This window comes from Amblyomma mixtum, chromosome 8 (genome assembly GCF_055824585.1).
Source record: "Amblyomma mixtum isolate Tamu chromosome 8, ASM5582458v1, whole genome shotgun sequence".
Lineage (NCBI taxonomy): Eukaryota > Metazoa > Arthropoda > Arachnida > Ixodida > Ixodidae > Amblyomma > Amblyomma mixtum.
The window spans coordinates 136,064,693-136,083,104 of record NC_143019.1 but is presented as its reverse complement, the minus strand read 5'-3'; the positions used below and the strand labels follow the sequence as shown (position 1 = coordinate 136,083,104).

At 45.4% G+C, this 18,412-nt stretch overlaps 1 protein-coding gene and 1 pseudogene across 1 annotated transcript in view; one reads left to right on the top strand and one right to left on the bottom strand.

Moving 5' to 3' along the window:
- Window positions 1-804: 804 nt before the first annotated feature.
- On the top strand, window positions 805-2,121 carry LOC149334556 (uncharacterized; annotated as a pseudogene).
- Window positions 2,122-6,086: 3,965 nt separating this feature from the next.
- LOC149334554 (uncharacterized) overlaps window positions 6,087-18,412 on the bottom strand; it is a 99,027-nt gene continuing 86,701 nt past the window's right edge. The window contains exons 7-8 of the mRNA XM_089555169.1: window positions 13,296-13,708; window positions 6,087-6,388 (exon numbers count right to left, since the gene is read on the bottom strand). Of these exons, the coding sequence (XP_089411295.1) occupies window positions 6,089-6,388; window positions 13,296-13,708 (713 nt within the window). The 3' untranslated portion in view covers window positions 6,087-6,088. The remainder of the gene's footprint in view (window positions 6,389-13,295; window positions 13,709-18,412) is intronic.

Below are 18,412 nucleotides of genomic sequence, written 5' to 3'. Positions count from 1 at the left end.
GTTAAACTACAATTTCCGCCAGTGTCAGTTGATTATGTGCGGTGGATATTTTTAACGCTTTTTTTTTCGTTTCTTTTGCTAGCTGCTTGCTAGTCTTGCAACCTCTCATTGCTGACGTCACAAGGGCATACCTGCCCCGAGTCGACTGCTGCGCGCTGTTCGCTGCGTTACGGTGCTTGCTCGCACACCATGGACGGCGGTTACTCGAAAAGTTTTTTTTCTTTCAGCTTAGCGAAATAAAATGCATTTTCCGTGTTTTCTTTTCGAAGCCTTCAGCTTAGTACGCGAGCTTAGTGGTCCTTGGGAAAGCGGACTTGGTCATGGCGCCTGTTTTCTGATGATTGATGAAACAGAAATCGGTGCACCCCTGCTTTATTATTTATACTGAGAAGTAGTGCACTTCTCCCGTATGTGAAAAACGACACGTGCCATGCATGTCTTCGCCGATGTGCGCCTGAACGGCGTGGTGTTCTGTCGCTGGCTGTTCTTGCCCGCTATTCGTCGGCTCGATAATTAAAGTTAGATTTTCACAAGATGGCACTAAAGTAAGTTTGCGGCACGAAAGGAGCAGAGAAAAGTGTCAAATGCGACTGCCTCCCCGCTACATATGTGTGTGTGCGTGTGTAAGTCGAACATACATTTTCAGCTCGAACCGTTTTGCAGTAAGAAGCCGCTAGAAGAAGCCAACAGGACTCGAATATTTCACTGCCCGCACTGATCAATAGTCGCCGCCGCCTAAATGAGTGCTTCAAGATAATATAGTGGATCTGTGTCGCCCCTCGCGCCGCACTCGGCTCGGAGGCCATGGCACAAGGCGCCGGACAAGAAACAGGAAGTTGGGTTAGACCGCCGCAGCGCGAGTAGCGCAACTACAAAGCAGTTCGAACCCCAACGCTGTCAGAGCTGGTTCTTCCTCGCCTTAGCTCCGACAGATTTGGTGACCCGGCTTGGACCACGCAACCCCATCCTCCTACATGGCTCTTCCGCCCTTCCTACCGGCGGCGACCCGCCCTCGAACGCGCAGCCTCTCGGTACTTGGGTGGCCGCGTTCCAGCCAGTCAGCCTGCCGCCATTTTTTCGCAATAACGCCAGCGCCTGGCTCCTGCAGGTTGAGGCGCATTTCCAGCTTGCGACGTATCACCAGCCAGGAGACCAAGTTCCTCCACCTCGTGTCGTCCCTGCCTCCTGACGTCGCTGAGGACTTAGTGGACGTCATCAGCTCGCCGGACTCGGCTCCACCCTTCGACACATTGAAGGCGGCTATCATCGACCGCAAGTCAGCGTCCGAGCGCAGCAAACTCCAGCAGCTCCTCAGCGCTACACAGCTTGGTGACAGCCGCCCTTCGCAGCTCTTCCGTCGCATACTCACTCTTCTTGGAGACTCTGCTGCTCAGCACGGCCCCCTTATGCGTGAGTTGTTCCTTCAACGTCTTCCCCAGCCCATGGTCCCCATTTTCGCTGCTGCGGGTGATGTTTCATTCGGCAAGCTCGCTGAGCTCGCTGATCGTGTTGAGGACTACTCACGGCTACCCAACGTCAGCTCTGTCCTGACCAGTCCGCCTCCAACTACCACCACAGACTTCCAGCTTGCCAGCGTCGAATGTCGACTTGATGCCCTTGCCAAGAGGCTCGATGTCCTCGTGCCCTTACCACGCCGTTCGTCGCCAAATTTCCGGTCACGCCACCGCTCCCCGCCACCTTCGCGTTCTTCAGAGCTCCAATCATCTGACGCGCGGCCCGACACCTTGCCCTCGGCTGTGTGCTGGTACCACCTTACCTTCGGCAGCTCTGCTCGCAAGTGCACCCACCCTTGCCACCTGGTCGGCAAAAGCTGCGACCGGCCACTGACGGCGGCAGGTGGTGCTGGTGGACGGGCATGCCGCCTATTTTATGCATCGGACAAGATCACTGGCAGTCGCTTCCTGGTCGACACGGGAGCACAGGTCAGCGTCAAAGCGGCCTCTTGAGCACATCGCTATCGCAACGACCAGACCTCCCCTTTCAAACGATCAACAACTCACCCATTCGCACGTAGGCCAACGATCCCTTACGCTTAATTTGGGATTGCGCCGCACGTTTCGCTGGATCTTCATTATCGCTGAATCTTCATTATGTGTTTAAGAATGTTGCCCCAACTAGCTCAACTCTCCGTGCTATAACCGCTTGTGTACGTCAAAGATTTGGAAGAGCCGGGAGGTACGAATCCATTACTTAATCACTGCTCCCAGCCCGAAGCGAAGGCAGATTTGCATGCAGAAGGCGGATTTGCGAGCCATTCACGGAGTCAATGGTCGTTTGCTAAAGCGGTATTTTCAAGGAGAAAACTTCTGTCTATAACCAAGGTCTTAATTTGATTGCTGCTCTCGCAAAACTGTACCTCGTCGTAACCAAGCTGCAATTAAAGCAATTGCATTTGATTTTTTCGCTCCGGGTTTTATATTTTTGTATGGGTGTTTGTGCATTCTAAACGCTCGTGTTTCACAGTGCGCAACATAAAACCAAGGTCGCTTCTTTTGTGATGGGATATGGCTGTATCTTCTGCTACCCTGTGTGGGGATCACCAGTCAAGGAGACCAGTGCAACCTCCACGATGTCGCCTCTATGAGAGCGCGCCTCGACTCGACGGTATCGAGTTGATGCCGGCATGTAGAGACGTGAGCAGGATTGTATCAAAGCGCTCGATCTGTCCTCTTCACAGCAAGCGCAGCAAGAAATTTTGCAGCAGGTACTACGTTTCACTGTCGATGCTACAAGAAGCGAGTCCAAACGCATCTCTTGGAAATTGAAGGGGTCATTCGGCGTGATTAATGCGGTCTTCTCTCGGTGTCTTTCACCGACACCAGTTTTCTGGTAGCCGCTCTTAAAACACACCAAAGAAAAGTTGTTGGCGTTGCAGAGCCGGTCCAGTGCGTCGAAGATGCGGGGGAGGAGGTAGACATCCTTGATCTTTATGTTATTCAAGCGGCAGTAATGGACGCAGAACCGACGTATGCCGCCGTTATTTCTCAATAGGGGCTCTTCGACGGTGGGACCACGTCGTCACGATGCATTTCTTCCAATTTTCCTCGGATGACTTCGCGATATCGCGGCGACACACGGTAAGTATTTCGGTGAAGAGGTCGGACGTGTTCGTCAGTTACAATGCGAGGTTTGGCAATGGGCGTTTGTCGGATATTCGACGATGAAAAATAACACGCCCTGTGACTTTTAAGAGCGGGCATCTACTTTTGTCTACTACAGGGTTGTGCTGGGCTATGTCGAAGGTTGGCGAGTACTCTTCGTTAGGCGAATCTTCTGCGGATCAGTTGGAGAGCGCGAAGGCGCCTCGAACGTCGGATTGTTTGTCTAAGACGGCAATCATTGTGCCTATGTTGAGGTGTCAGTATTCTTCGCTGAAGTTTGTCTTCAGCGCATCAGGTCGTCCATTTCCGAAACGGCGATGCCTCGAACAAATGCTAGGCTTTGATCTAAGAGCAATCGCGTGTTTCCCTTCGTGATGCCCTCTGTGTTCTGGGCAATGCGTTCCATCGCATTCTTATTCTTTTATTCCCTCGCATAATCAGGATCAGCGGTCACTACCTGCCCTAAGAAGACGCATTCTTTTACCACTTCCAGCCCCTCGTGACCAAGTGCAAACTGCTGTTCCTTTTCTCGACTCTTGAACGATATTTAGGCTTTATACATGTTAACTTTTAGACCGACCGTTCTACTGTCCCTGTCTAAGCCATTGATCACGCTTTGCAGTTCATATCCTAAGTGACTTAGCAAGGTAATGCCATGAAAGAATCCCATATTACTAAGGTATTCTACATTAACTCTTATTCACAACTTTCTCAATCCAAGCACCTGAATATCTACTGCAAACAGGCAGTGAATAGCACTGGTGAGATAATGAGATACTATCTTCATCGCTGAGGCCTCTTTATTGCAATTTTATTGCTGACTTTATGGAGGGTTATAGTAGCTGTGCAGAGGGTATAGATATCCGCTCAATAAACTTTTTTGGCCCCCCTGCTACGCTTTCTCCTCTTGGAATCCAGTCCGTTACCCTTAAAGACAATCCCTCAAATACCATCTGGAGTATTTTTACTTAGGGCTAATCTACACACTGACTACACCAGAGGTTTGAACTGAGTCATATGCTTTGTCGTAATCTGCAAGAAGTATATGTTGGGCTACGCCATATTCTGTGCAATGAAGTTGATGAGTGACCCCAATAAACTTGGTTATCTGAGGCGATGCACAAACAAAAATAATGCTTTCTGCAACATGGCCTTCGCATTTCTGGCTGACAAAGGCAAAGCCATACTTAGCTTACAGCTTAGCATCACCTAAACTTTGCGGGTTGAAGCTAAAGTTAGGCCAAGGGCAGGAATGAGATGCGCATCTTTTTATGGTCAAATATAAGCGCGAAGTACGGCACAGTGGACTTTGTGGCCATTCAATAGATGTAGTAACCCATCCACCAGTGTTTTTAAAAAATAATAAGCTCACCACGATAATATGCGGTATTTCACCTAAGAGGCAATGTCTGCGCAAGCTAAACATCCCGAATGCTAGCGTTCGTTGTGGTTACGTCTTGGGTTTTCTTCTGTCAAAAAATAAAGCTAACAGAATACCACGTATTTTGTGCTAGAAAAACGATTGTTGATAGGCAATTTTGTTATTGCAACAGCTGTATCATGTGGAGTTTGTTGGGTTAATGGCATTGCCGTATAAAAAGATTTTCGCTCAGGTTGCACAATCCCAAAAGTGAACCAGTCAGACTGGTAAAAAGTAACGCACACCCGTCATTTCCTATTCTTACACCTACACTAGGAAATGAGACTCGTGAATGTTTTCCTAAAACATTTGAATTACAGGGTATCGCTACCAGGTTACCGCCAGTAATTTGTATGTAAAAAGCTGCGAGGTGGCGAAACAACATCATTGGATAATTAATGCTGCGATCTGGGCGAGTTAGCACTGACTGATTTTTAAACGGCGCAGGAAGATAAGACACTCCAATAACAATGGGTTGCGAGTCGGCGCTTGTGTTGTGTGTACTCTCTTTCAGTGTCTTGTCTTCCCGCGCTGCTTTAACAGTGAATATCATAGGAGCCTCGGTGTAAGAAGGGGGGGGGGGTGAGCCTGGCACTTTATCTAGACTTCCCTCTTCTTTCCACCTTCGCTACTGTTGCAGGCCGGACATGGATGTAAACACAATCTTGTTGGTTCGGGCTGACCGGAATGCCGGCATTAATCCACCGACGTCAGCTCCACATCATCCTTGTCACGTCAGAGCGTGAACGAATATTCCGCTCGTAAGCGGTGATGGGAAGTAGGCACTGCCCCGGGCAAGTTGTCTACTTGAAAGGGACACCTAGGACAGCTGGAGCAAATTCTGTTTAATAAAATACGAATCTACGTCTCTTTCTCGCCCTGTTCAGTAGCAAAATATGCATTTCTCCATCATCAAGATTATCCTAACGCATATTTTGCTTTCATTACATGTAGCAAATTTCATTACAATTTGCATCAACGCTAGTCATACTAGAGACTTCTATAGCGAAAAGAATTACGTAACCCAAAAGCGCTTCAAGTATCACTGTTTACTCCCGAAACGCGCCAATGAAGGTGACCCCTTCATTGCAATTTTGTGCCCTTTATTACTTACAAAAGCTCCACTCTCGGTGAAATTAGTCTCGTGATATTTTATTACTTTTATCTATTAACATAGGTCAATCTAAATTTGTCTCCAGCGTCACTAAAAAGTGTGTGGCAGTTTTCTGGGCCATTGTAGCGCTTAATTCAACAGGTATACAACTGAAACCAAGCAGAGATAACTGGGGAAATGTGCTTGCACCCGTGCGCAGCCTATCAAATTTATAATCCGTCACGTTTGCGCAAAAGCTGACCACGCCCTATTAGCACCTGAAGCCGTTTAGGCAAGAACGCAGTGACTCGTTTGCTGCTTTCTCTTTGGTGTGCAAGGATGGCTATTCTCATTGCGTAATTCAAAGCAGCAAGGCGTTCAGAGTTGAAGTGGTTGTTCCCAGGCTGTGTCCTCACGGCATAGACTAAGGACAGAGGGGGGGGGGGGGGTGCACTAGCGCATGTAGAATCCCTCCCAGCAGAACAGCCCGTTCCCCAGGTAGCCACGGTCGCAGGCGCAGCGTCCCTTGGCCGACCCGAGGGGCACGACGCACGATGCGTGGCGGCTGCACTCCTCGTCGGCCCGGCACGGCTGCAGGCCGTCCACGTCCGCACGGAGTCGCTCTTCTTCGCTGGGCGAGGCTAGCCGCCGTTTGCTGCCGCCCCGCGAACGGTGGCCAGTCCGCCCACGCCCTGAGGGAGACGTGTCGACGTCTACGCCGCCACCCCGGTGCCGGTGCTGACGCCAGCGCGACTGCGGATAAAGTAAGGCGCCTTTGGCTCGACGTTTGATAGGAGAGCTCTAGTGGAGATTACTCTGTTGGACTATTTTTAATAACCGGTGTATCGCATGTGGCACAGATAGCAAAAACGTTAAAACACTTTCATTTCTGGTGCTACAACAACACGCGTCGCAAACAGATTCGAAAAACGGTGTTTTTGAGCACAGCTTTGGAATGGCAAAAGCCCCAGCTCTCAGATTTGCAGAAGGAATTCTGAAAGATGAATTACTGCATGAGGTAACCCTAACGGCAAAAAGAGGGTAATATGTATGCGACTGAATGCTGCATGGGCAAGTCATGGAACACTATTCAATTTTGCTTTTAATTTCCTGCAGGTATCTGCCTATTTGCCATCGGACCTTGAGAAATAAAAAATGACAATTTTTAGTATGCTCTAATAACTCTTTTTTATTAAATCGTCCAGTTTTTAAAACGTCTGCAATGAAGGTCCCATTAATGATGGGACCCAAGACGTTCATAGTTTTATTCAAGGTATTCAATGTCTGGCATTAAAAGGTAAATTCTAGAAGTTCTTCAGCCTTCTTAGTTCCACTTACCGATACCATCAGAAGAGGAATTAATAAAGTGCACGGAAACATATCCTCAACTAATAAACATCATTCAAGCGAGGCCTTTCGGCACATAGGGGGCATGTCTACATGCATTGGATGGCAAAGCAGTACCACGGTTTGTCTGCCTCAGCGGCATAGAATACAGGTGCAAACCATTCCGACCAATGATGCAGGTTTGCGGATGCTGCCTGAAAACGGGACACCGTGCTGACATTTCCCCACTCCGCAGGAGAAAAGATGCTATAATTGCGGAGTACGCAGTCCTGCACCAGCACATGTGGAGGCGCCTTACCGATACCATCAGAAGAGGAATTAATAAATTGCACGGAAACATATCCCCAACAAATAAACATCATTCAAGCCAGGCCTTTCGGCACAAAGGTGGCATGTCTACATACTTTTGATGGCAAAGCAGTACCACGGTTTGTACCACGGTGCAGCTTGAGATATAACGTCTGTCGGTCACGGATATGAATTGCACAGGTACGAAGGAACACCAGACACATGGTCTTGGTGTTGACGAGCCGGAAAGAAACTTTTTTGTTATAATCAGGCTGTAAAGGGCTCTGACGTGTCGTGTGGTAGGAACACCTCGTGGCTTGCTGAACACTTCCTCAAAGATAGCAAAGCGGCCACGCGTCCGCGAAGAGTCCTCGGCCTGCACCAGGCTGAAAATCAAAAGAATATTTTTCGCTTGCATTTTTGGGGCGGCCTCCAAGTATATGTTTCCTGGAGGCAAGATTAATAATTAGACGCCTTGGAGACCGCTCAACCCCGGGCAGTTGATGCAACGCGCTGTCATCTGACGATCGTAGCTTAACGATGCGAGAGGCGCAATGTGATCGGCCAGCGTAGGCGCCAAGCCTTCCTAGTTTCATATACTGGCCCTTATCGATAATGCTTGAAGGGCGCCTTTTTCTTTTGCGTTCTTTCGCAGTCGCCGTTTTAATGACTTTGGTAGGTGACCAGGTGTCAGGTGCCAGGTTTCTCTCAGATTGCTGGCTCTGCTGGTGGCGCAGCCACCGACTCACTACTACGCATCTTTACCGGACATTGCGGCTAATTGCATCGATCCCGTCATCACGTCAAGTCATCCGGCCGTATTCCGAGATTTCTACCACAGCCTTTCCAGCGGCGCTACTGCTTCTTCGACGAAAGCGGAAGGAGCTTCGGCAGCAGCAACATCGTACAGTATAAAAGAGGCGTGCCACTGAGCACGCGGCAGTGGGCGGGGCGGCAATGCCAAGAAGAGGGCTGCAAACCCTTTTGTATTCTTCATCCAGGTGAGCAAACGCCATGGAAAATGCCGTAGCAACAATGTTTGCCTTCTTTTGATTCCGTGCCCACGGCCCGTGCTTGATTTGATGTGATGTGCGTGATAAGTGTTTCACTCTGATTCTTGTTGCTCCTGGGGGCGACATCGAGGCGAACCCCGGACCAGATAATTCGATTTCGGAGCAGTGATAATTCGATTTCGGAGCAGTTGAAGTTGATTACGGGAGGCATACAGGAAATAAAGAGAGGAAAAAAATGTAAACAACCCGAAGCTCAACACTATTGAGAAGGAGCAGGAAAAATAGGAAGCCTTCAGGAAAATGTCATGGAATGTGTAGAAAAAGTAACTGGACTGGAGCAGCAGCTGTCAGTAATGACCAAAAAAAAATGATGATTCAGAAAAAAGAAGAAGAGTCTGACGAACAACTTCATAGATTAGTAACAAAAGATACTCTTTAAGATAAGCTAAACGTGACGGTATCAAGCATTGAAAGGATACATCGACTCGGTAGATGAAAGGCAGACAGTGAAGGCCAGGATAGACCTTTGATCTTTAGGTTAGTAGACTACCGTAATAAAGTGAACATTTTAAAGCGGTGTTCCAAACTTAAAGGCTATACGTATTCAATTAGCGAAGATTTTTCACTGTGTCCGAGAGGTAAGGAAAAAGCTGTGGGATCGAACCAAATCAAATCGAGACAGGAAAGAAAAAGGGAGGTTGACCCATGATAAAGTCCTAATTAATGGTTGTCTTTTCGGCTGGGACAATGATAGCACGACATCGTTGAACTAAAACCAAAAAACAAAGAAAGCGAAGTAGAGCACAGTATGGAACCACTGGCCACTCGGCCAACGTGCCGGAAACGTTGATTAATTTAGACGTGCGCAGCCTTAGAAACGAATATGATGGTCTAGAAGCTTACAATAAAGTCATCATGAATAAAGTAAAATGTAATGAAATATTAACAAACACGACTTTTCGTTGTCTCCATGTGAATGTGCTATCTGTCGTGAATAAAACTGCTGATCCTGAGCACCTGTTTAAGTGCTTATGATTACGGAAACCTGGTACTCCTCTGATGAAGTAATTAATATGCCCCGGTACAACTCGTACTTCATGACCAGATCCTTAAATTGTGGTGGCGGTATTTGTGCTTTAGAAAAAAGTGTATAAATTGTGACCTACTCCCGAGATTTTGTGTTACTTCTGACAACGAAATGGTGTGCTTAAATTTTGACCGTACAATTATTGTTGTTTGTTACCGCCCTCCTGATGGCCGCACTGCAGAATTCTTTTCTTTCGTTTACATATTTTTGATTTTTGTGTATCCTAACAGGTTCAGTGTCATTCTAGGCGACGATTTTAATGTAAACCTGCTTTTGATAAGAGCCCAGCAAAACGTTTTATTTTGCTACTCTCCGCGAACGGCTGCATTAACACAATTCGTACGCGTACGAGAGTTACTATGCATACAGAATCACTAACTGACCCTTTTATAACTAATTTTGATGAAAAGAGCATTGTGTCCGCTATCTTTCGTTGCGACCTTAGTGACCATTTCCCTATACTGCTAGGGGAGAAACCAGGTATGAAGAAAAAACCAGCACGTGCTTGCTTTCATCAAGCGATGACTGAGAAAAACCTGCTTTTCCAAGACAGGCCGTTTCAGATATAACCTGGTCTGGCGTGCTCTCCATGACAGACGTGGGAGCCACTTATGATAGGTTTCTGGATAAATTTGATGCGCTTTACAAGGCGCACGTTGCACCTCGGAAAGGGTGCATCATCATCATCATCATCAGCCTGACTACACCCACTGCAGGGCAAAGGCCTCTCCCATGTCTGTCCAATTAACCCTGTCCTTTGTCAGTTGCGGCCACTGTATCCCCGCAAACTTCTTAATCTCATCCGCCCACCTAACTTTCTGCCGCCCCCTGCTACGTTTGCTTTCTCTTGGAATCCACTCCGTTACCCTTAAGGACCAGCGGTTATCTTGCCTTCGCATTACATGCCCTGCCCAAGCCCATTTCTTCCTCTTGATTTCAACTAAGATGTCATTAACCCGCGTTTGTTCCCTCACCTACTCCGCCCTCTTCCGATCACTTAACGTTACACCTATCATTTTCCTTTCCATAGCTCGCTGCGTTGTTCTTAACTTAAGCTGAACCCTCTTTGTTAGCCTCCACGTTTCTGCCCCATAGGTGAGTACCGGTAGGATACAGCGGTTGTATACTTTTCTCTTCGGGGATATTGGTAAGCTACCATTCATGATCTGAGAACCTGCCATATGCGCTCCACCCCATTCTTATTCTTCTAGTTATTTCCCTCTCATGATCCGGATCTGCGGTCACTACTACCTGGAAAGGGTGCAAGACCTCGGAAAGGGTGCAAGATGACCTCACAATTGCTCAAGGAGATACAATCTAAAGAAAAATTTACAAAGACTTCATTAATACACGCGATCTCGAACTATTAGCAAAATACAAAGTCCTCAGAAATGAGGTAAACAAAAAGTTAAGGCGCGCTAGGGATTCGTATTACTACGACAAATTCGAATCATTCAATTCAATTCCTTTTATTTCCTTTTTCAGAGTAGGATACAGGACAAAAAGCCGTGGCAACGACTTGACGCAGGTCCTGCCCCCTTACAAATTGGCAGACATACGATACCTTTGTGGCACAAGTTTTTGACAGGTCAAGAAAAAAAATAAATAAATAAAGGAACACACAAGTATTAGCAACCTTTGAGCAGTCACTCAACAGACTGCAAGTTTAGAAAACGAATGCGAATAGACATAAATAGTAGTCATCAAAAAAACATATATTAGGAAAGACTAAAAACATGCTACACCCTTCACAAAGATAAAGACGATAGAAATGACTTAATCTTTTGATGCCGCGGTGATTCTCGTAAGTTATTGAACCAGATTAACAACATTGTTTTACGCACACCGGAGACTAGATCTCCTCAAGAAGTACTTATTCAAGGACAAAGTGTAAATGGGCAGGAGCTAGCAGAGGTGTTTAACAAATATTTCGTCACCCGAGAGTACCAAAGTTCGAAAAACATGTCATGTGATGCTTGCATCAGGCAAAGTAGCGATTCTATGCATCTAAGTACAACTGCATCTTCTGAAGTATTCAGTGCATTCATGAACATGAAGAACAGCAGATGCCACGATGCGGATGATTTGCAGATATGGCCTGTGAAGGATATGTTAGATATTCTAGCCCCAATTTCAGCACATATATTTATTTTAAGCTTTGCACAGGGAGTGTTCCCACGGCGCACGTGAATTGCTAAAGTGACACTTTTTATAAGAAGGGCGATAAGCTTTGCGTTTTAAATTATAGGCCAGTTTCCATGCTGCCAATCTATTCCAAAGGACTGGAAAATATGATCGACATGCGAATATCATGCCATTGTGACAAACACCGAATAATAAAAGATTCGAAGTTTGGTTTTATCAAACATAAATCTATGGAGACAGCATTACTAAGGCAAAAAGAGTACATCTTACATGTTTCGAGGAAAAGAAACTGGTCCTTGGTGCTTTTATAGATTTTTCGCAGGATTTCGACCACATCAGACAAAATATACTTTTGGCGAAACTGTTCGGCTACGGCTTCAGGGGTCGTTTTCAAGCACTTCTTGCCTCATATCTTGCACACCGCTTTCAGTTTGTTAGTATTAATAGCTATCGATCCTCAGTAAAAAAAGTAACTGCTGGCGTACCTCAGGGAAGTATCCTTGGACTTATATATGAATGATATCGTTAATCAATGCCTGCATGCGAAGTCTGTTATGTATGCAGATGACGTCTCACTGTTCTTCTCATCAAGCGCATGTGAACACCTGGTAAACGAGACAAATAGGACACTAAGTACACTCCATCAATGGTCCCTTAGTAATCAATTGAAAATTAATGTAACTAAAACTAAGGCTATTAGATATATTCAAACCAAAAAAATAAAAACGTTATTCTACCGTGCGATCTTAAGCTAGATTTGGAAACGATAGAGGCTGTAGACAATATTAAGATTTAGGGGTACATTTCAACAGAAAAACTAAGCTGAGACAATCATTGTAACGCTGTCATCAGTAAGCTTTCGCGGGTCACAGGTGTCATTAACAGGCACCGTCACTTACATCTGTATAATTCGCTCTTTATGTCCCAAGTAAACTATGCGCACTTACTTTGGCGAACAACTAGAGGTACAAATATAAATAGGATTTACGTTTTACAGAAGAAGGCTCTACGTGCAATACTAAATGTCGGTTCTTATATAAACACAAGCAATTTAATCCGCCAGTTCAATGCCGTAAAAGTGTCTGAAATGTATGTTAAGCTGGCTGAAAGATATAAAAAGGACATAAAAGAAAATGTGAGTTACTTGCGTGACGCAGCACACCTTTCACTAGATGTACGAGTTTACCCTAGCAGACACAGCGAACTATGGCATATTCAAACATGCCGCACAATATATGGTACATATGGCCTAGCAAACACGTTGCCCCGTCTTTTAAATAAGTTTCATGCTGCAGAAGTTGACCTATCACGAGCATACCGCAAAGATATACAGGGTGTATGTGCTACTTTTTAGATTTCACCATGCTTTCACTGCTTCTTTATCTCTTTCCTTCCACAAAGTGTTCACCTGATTTGAATAACAAAATTCCTGTTTTTCTATAAAATGTTTCCTTATTGTTTCCGTTATTGTTTCTTATTGTTCCTTATTGTGTTTTCTAATGATGCGTGAACCGTTTTTGACAACCATTGTTTGCATTTTGCGATGTTACTTGTGTAGAAAATTTGCATGTTACCTGCTGCCCTGCAATATAGGGGCAGAGCGGCATGTCAAGCCACAATTTCTGGCTTTTTCCCTCGACTCTCACCAAGTCTACATGGGGAAATAAATCAATTGAAATTGAATGATCTATCTCAATTTTTTCCAGAATTCTGTGCAATTAGCGCCGGTCCCTGCGTAAACCCACGCCAGCACATCTACATGTCGGTCTTGGTAACTTACGTGCGGTTCCCGGTGGCGAGCTTCGGACGTTGGCCTGGCCGTCGTCCACGTTGACGATTCGCAGGGCACAACGCTCGCAGCGCCCTTCTCTCCGCGGATCAGGCGGAAACAGACGTTGTTCGCGAAAACCGCGGGCGGCGGCTCAGGTCTCGAGTCGGGCTTAGAATACTCCAGGCCGTTCTGCAGTTCACCCACCGGCACTTCGGGAACGTTCCTGCTCGCTTCGGCGCTGTCATCCCTCACAGCTTGGCCGTTCATGACGCTCACATTAGTCTGCACGACTGTGTAATCGTCAGCAGGCTCACCGGCCCTGACGCCGGGAACGGGCTGCGAGTCGACCTTGACCGAGAGATGTATGACCGTGTCTTCGTCTGTCGTTGACTGGGCCGCATCTGATCTCAATGTCTGGCCAGCTGAAGCTGTGTTGTACAAAAAAAACACAGTGGTCTGTTTCAAATATGCAGCTGTCGCAGGACTTTTTGCCGCAGTTCGGGGCGAAACTGTGGGCTAAAACGGTGGTATTTCGCGAGCGGAAGCGCATTATTTCAACATCTCACAAGCGAGTGTGGTGAATGTTGGGGCGTTCTCGAAACAGAGGTACGCTCCTTGTGCGATGTAGCCCGCGTATTTCAAACATAAATGACACCCCCCGTTGTGTCGATATGCAGAAAGAGGAGGAACGACAATGCGCTACACAGGGTAAAATAACCGAGGGAAGTGTGTGCAGATGCGTGCACAGCTTTATTCTCATTAAATCGTTAAAAAATTAGTGAACACTTAGCTGACCTATACCCAAAGGCTAGTGACATGCCCTTCAGTGGCATAGCAGATGACAATGACACAAAGTGGCAGATAAGATGGGAATGAGCAGATTTAACGGAAAAAATGGAGAGTGCACCTTTTGCCCAAAAAGAACAAAACTTAATCTGCATAACTATGCTAAATTCAAAAGCAAAAGTGGCAGAAATTCCAGACAAGCAACATCAAACATTAATCTAGAAGTGAAATTTTCATTAGCGTGTGAGAAGAAAACCAAGCGCTGAGAAAGAGCAAACAGCGTCCTCCAATTCCGCAGGGAAAATGTCCGTGACATTGGAACTACAAGAAAAATAAAAAAGCAAAACATGTAAGCTTGACAGAAGCCAACAGCCACAGAAACCAAGGGGCACAGGGGATTTTTTTTAATTAATTTATTTATTTTGTGGTGTTCATCAATTTAGAATATTACTGAACATGTCATCGCTTAAAGCTAATTGATTAGAAAAGCAGAAGAAAAAACAACCACATGCCACCGGTGGGATCCGAACCCACGACCTCCGAATTACGCGTCCGGTGCTCTACCTCTGAGCTACGGCGACGGCTGTCAAACCTTCTGCTTTCGGGGGTATTTATGTTTACAAGTAACCTAACCTTGAGAGTGTTCATCAGCGCCACCCACGTTCATAAGCGGCGGACGTAGAACGTCCTGAGTTACCGCAGGTGTGACGTAGAACGTCATCGAATGGAAAGGGTGGAAGCTGTGTGAGAACCCTCTTATGCTTCCTATGGCATCAAGGCTGCCAGAATCGAGGCCCTCGCTAAGCAATTAAGCAAACAAGGAAGGGGAATGAGGGGCTCGTTGTAAATATGACAGAAGCCAACAGCCACAGAAACCAAGGGGCACAGGGGATTTTTTTTAAATTAATTTATTTATTTTGTGGTGTTGATCAATTTAGAATATTACTGAATATGTCATCGCTTAAAGCTATTTACAACGAGCCCCTCATTTCCCTTCCTTGTTTGCTTAATTGCTTAGCGAGGGCCTCGATTCTGGCAGCCTTGATGCCATAAGAAGCATAAGAGGGTTCTCACACAGCTTCCACCCTCTCCATTCGATGGCGTTCTACGTCACACCTGCGGTAACTCAGGACGTTCTACGTCCGCCGCTTATGAACGTGGGTGGCGCTGATGAACACTCTCAAGGTTAGGTTACTTGTAAACATAAATACCCCCGAAAGCAGAAGGTTTGACAGCCGTCGCCGTAGCTCAGAGGTAGAGCACCGGACGCGTAATTCGGAGGTCGTGGGTTCGGATCCCACCGGTGGCATGTGGTTGTTTTTTCTTCTGCTTTTCTAATCAATTAGCTTTAAGCGATGACATATTCAGTAATATTCTAAATTGATCAACACCACAAAATAAATAAATAAATTAAAAAAAATCCCCTGTGCCCCTTGGTTTCTGGGGCTGTTGGCTTCTGTCATATTTACGTGCCCCTCATACCCCTTCCTTGTTTGCTTAAACATGTAAGCTGTAATTCGTGGTTCAGTGAACAAAATCATGCCAGAGAGAGTTGATGCAGGTAGAATTCTTTCAGCTCTTTGAAAAGTTGGGGGAGCATATTAGAGTGAACGGTATATTGTTCCATATTTTCGCGCCAGTGAATTATATTACCCGTTCACCATAAATATTATCACTGAGGGGAAGATTTCAGTTACATAATGTGGAATTTCCGGTGGGGTGAGCTAAAGCGTGAAACAGTGTAGCTAGAAGTTGATGGTTAAGCATTAAGGCATTGTACAGACTCTTTGCTATCCTTAGGTCGCGTAGTTGGACGAACGGAAAAAATTGCAGCTGAGAGCACAGTGTCTCCCTTGGGAAACTGTAAGAATAAGTCATTATTCTAACTGCGTGTCATTCTTATGGGATAAATATATGTTTTGTACGTAAATCTTCAAGTTTCGACACAGTAAAGAAGATATCTGTGATTTAAAGCGAAATAAACAATGCGTATTATATCGATTTCCAAATAGTTCTGTGCTTGCGACAAGGCATAGCGTCCAGATGCCATCCTCTTCCAAACAAAAGTGATTTATTCCTGCCAATTCAAATTCTTATCCAAAAATTACTGCAAAATGTTTAAATGAGATAAATAATGCGATAAATGCGATAAATAATTATTCGAACTCTGTCCGTACAGATTTTTTTTTTTGCGGAGAATGAAAAATGACATATCTAGTTTTCCTAGCACTGACGTTAAGCTTGTTTGCCAAAAACTCACTAGCACTTTTATGGAGCTCGATGTTAGCCATAGCTTGCAATTCTGTCAGGTTTTCCGCTGTTAATAAAATGAAAGTACCATCAGCATGCGTTACGATTTCCCCAGACTGTAAATTTATTGGCAGGTCATTCACATATAATGAAAACAATAAGAAACCCAATACAGATACCCGAGGAACTTTTCCTAGTAATGGCTTTTTAGAAGACATGAATTCGCCCATTATTACTACATGTTTGCGTGCCTCCATGTAACTTGAGATTGGCTCCAACGCTTTACAACGAACGGCTTATGACTAATTTACTCATCAGTATAGGGTGATCCACAGTATAGAATGATTTTGTTAAGTCTAAAAAAATTGCACATGCATAACAATTGCACATGCAATTTTGCACATGCAAAATTGTAAGGCATAGTTATCTATTAAAGTGATAATTGTATCATATCAGTGCCGGTGCCTGTTTGTTATAACCAGCCAGCGCCTCCTCTATACTTTATAAGAGGAGTATAGAGTATAAAGTATAGAGGAGGCGCTGAACCAGCTCATGGGCAACGTGCTGCACTGCCTCCTCTCTTCTTCACCCTGCCTTCTCTCCCCACGGTCCTATATATGCACGGACCTTGCCAGTTGTTCCCTGACTGTGCCGTTCGTCATTCCGGGCAGCTTCACGATACATAATCATTTATTAGACCCTTAAAGGCCCCTGGGAGGGGGTATTACATAAGGGGGGGGAGTAGTACATTCATCATGACTCACATTGGTGGGGGAAAAAGAATTAAAAAAAAAGAACAAACAAGAAAACACACACACAACAAAAGCATAAAGAGAAATAAAGTCACGAAAGGGAAATGAAACCATTTATACAGCAAGATAACACATCAGACGTTCTTTAAACCTTTCTGGATCGCTTTCAATGACAACCGATTCTGGAAGCCGATTCCAGTCTTGACTAGCGGCTGGCAAAAAAGATTTGTTAAATGCATTAGTTGATCCGTGTAAACGTTGGATGCTCATGGAGTTGAATAAACGGGATGACGTGCGCACAGGAGGGACTAGAAGGGACTCGCGTAGGTTAGGAAAATTGTGATATAATTTGTGCAATAAACATAAGCGAGAAACTTTGCGTCTAAGGGCTAGTGGGCTGATAGCGATGGATGACTTGATAGCGGTAATGCTGTGGTGAAAATCGTAATCTGAAGTAATGAAGCATGCCGCACGATTCTGAATGGATTCAATGGTGTTAATTAAGTAAGCCTGGTGAGGAGACCGAATTGCTGATGCGTACTCAAGTTTAGTGCGAATGAAAGTCTCGTATGCTAGTTTACGGATTGATTGCGGAGACAGTGAAAGTGACCTTCTAAAAAAACCCAGTGTTTTTGATGTATCAGCAACGAGTTGAGTGATGTGTTTTTCCCACGTCAGTTTGCTGCTGATTGTGACACCTACGTACTTATATGATTCAACCTGCGAAAGGATAGTTGATTGAAGAGAATAAGGATACATAATACTGGAATGCTTGCGTGAAATTTGCATAAATTTGCATTTAGTGATGTTCAGCTCCATCAACCATTCGGAACACCAATTATCTATTTTTTGTAGGTCATTTTGTAGGATAACCTGGTCGTCGTGAGAGGAAATGCGACGATATAACACACAGTCGTCAGCGAAAAGACGAATGGACGAAGATATGCCGGATGGGAGATCATTGATGAATATGAGAAAGAGCAGGGGCCCAAGCACAGAACCCTGCGGCACGCCTGAAATCACTTCATGAGTTGCTGAATGATAACCGCCGATGACGGTATATTGAAACCGGTTAGTGAGGAAACAGTTAATCCATGATAGTGTGAGGGGATCAATATTGAGGCAAGAAAGTTTTGACATAAGACGTCGGTGCGGGACGCGATCGAACGCTTTTGAAAAGTCTAAAAATATGACATCGGTTTGAAATAATGATTCCAAATGCAAATGAAGGTCAGTAGTGAATTCAAAAAGTTGTGTCTCGCATGAAAGACCGGGGCGGAAGCCATGCTGTTTAGAAAAGAAAAATGAGTTATTGTGAAGGTGGCTGGCGACTTGAGA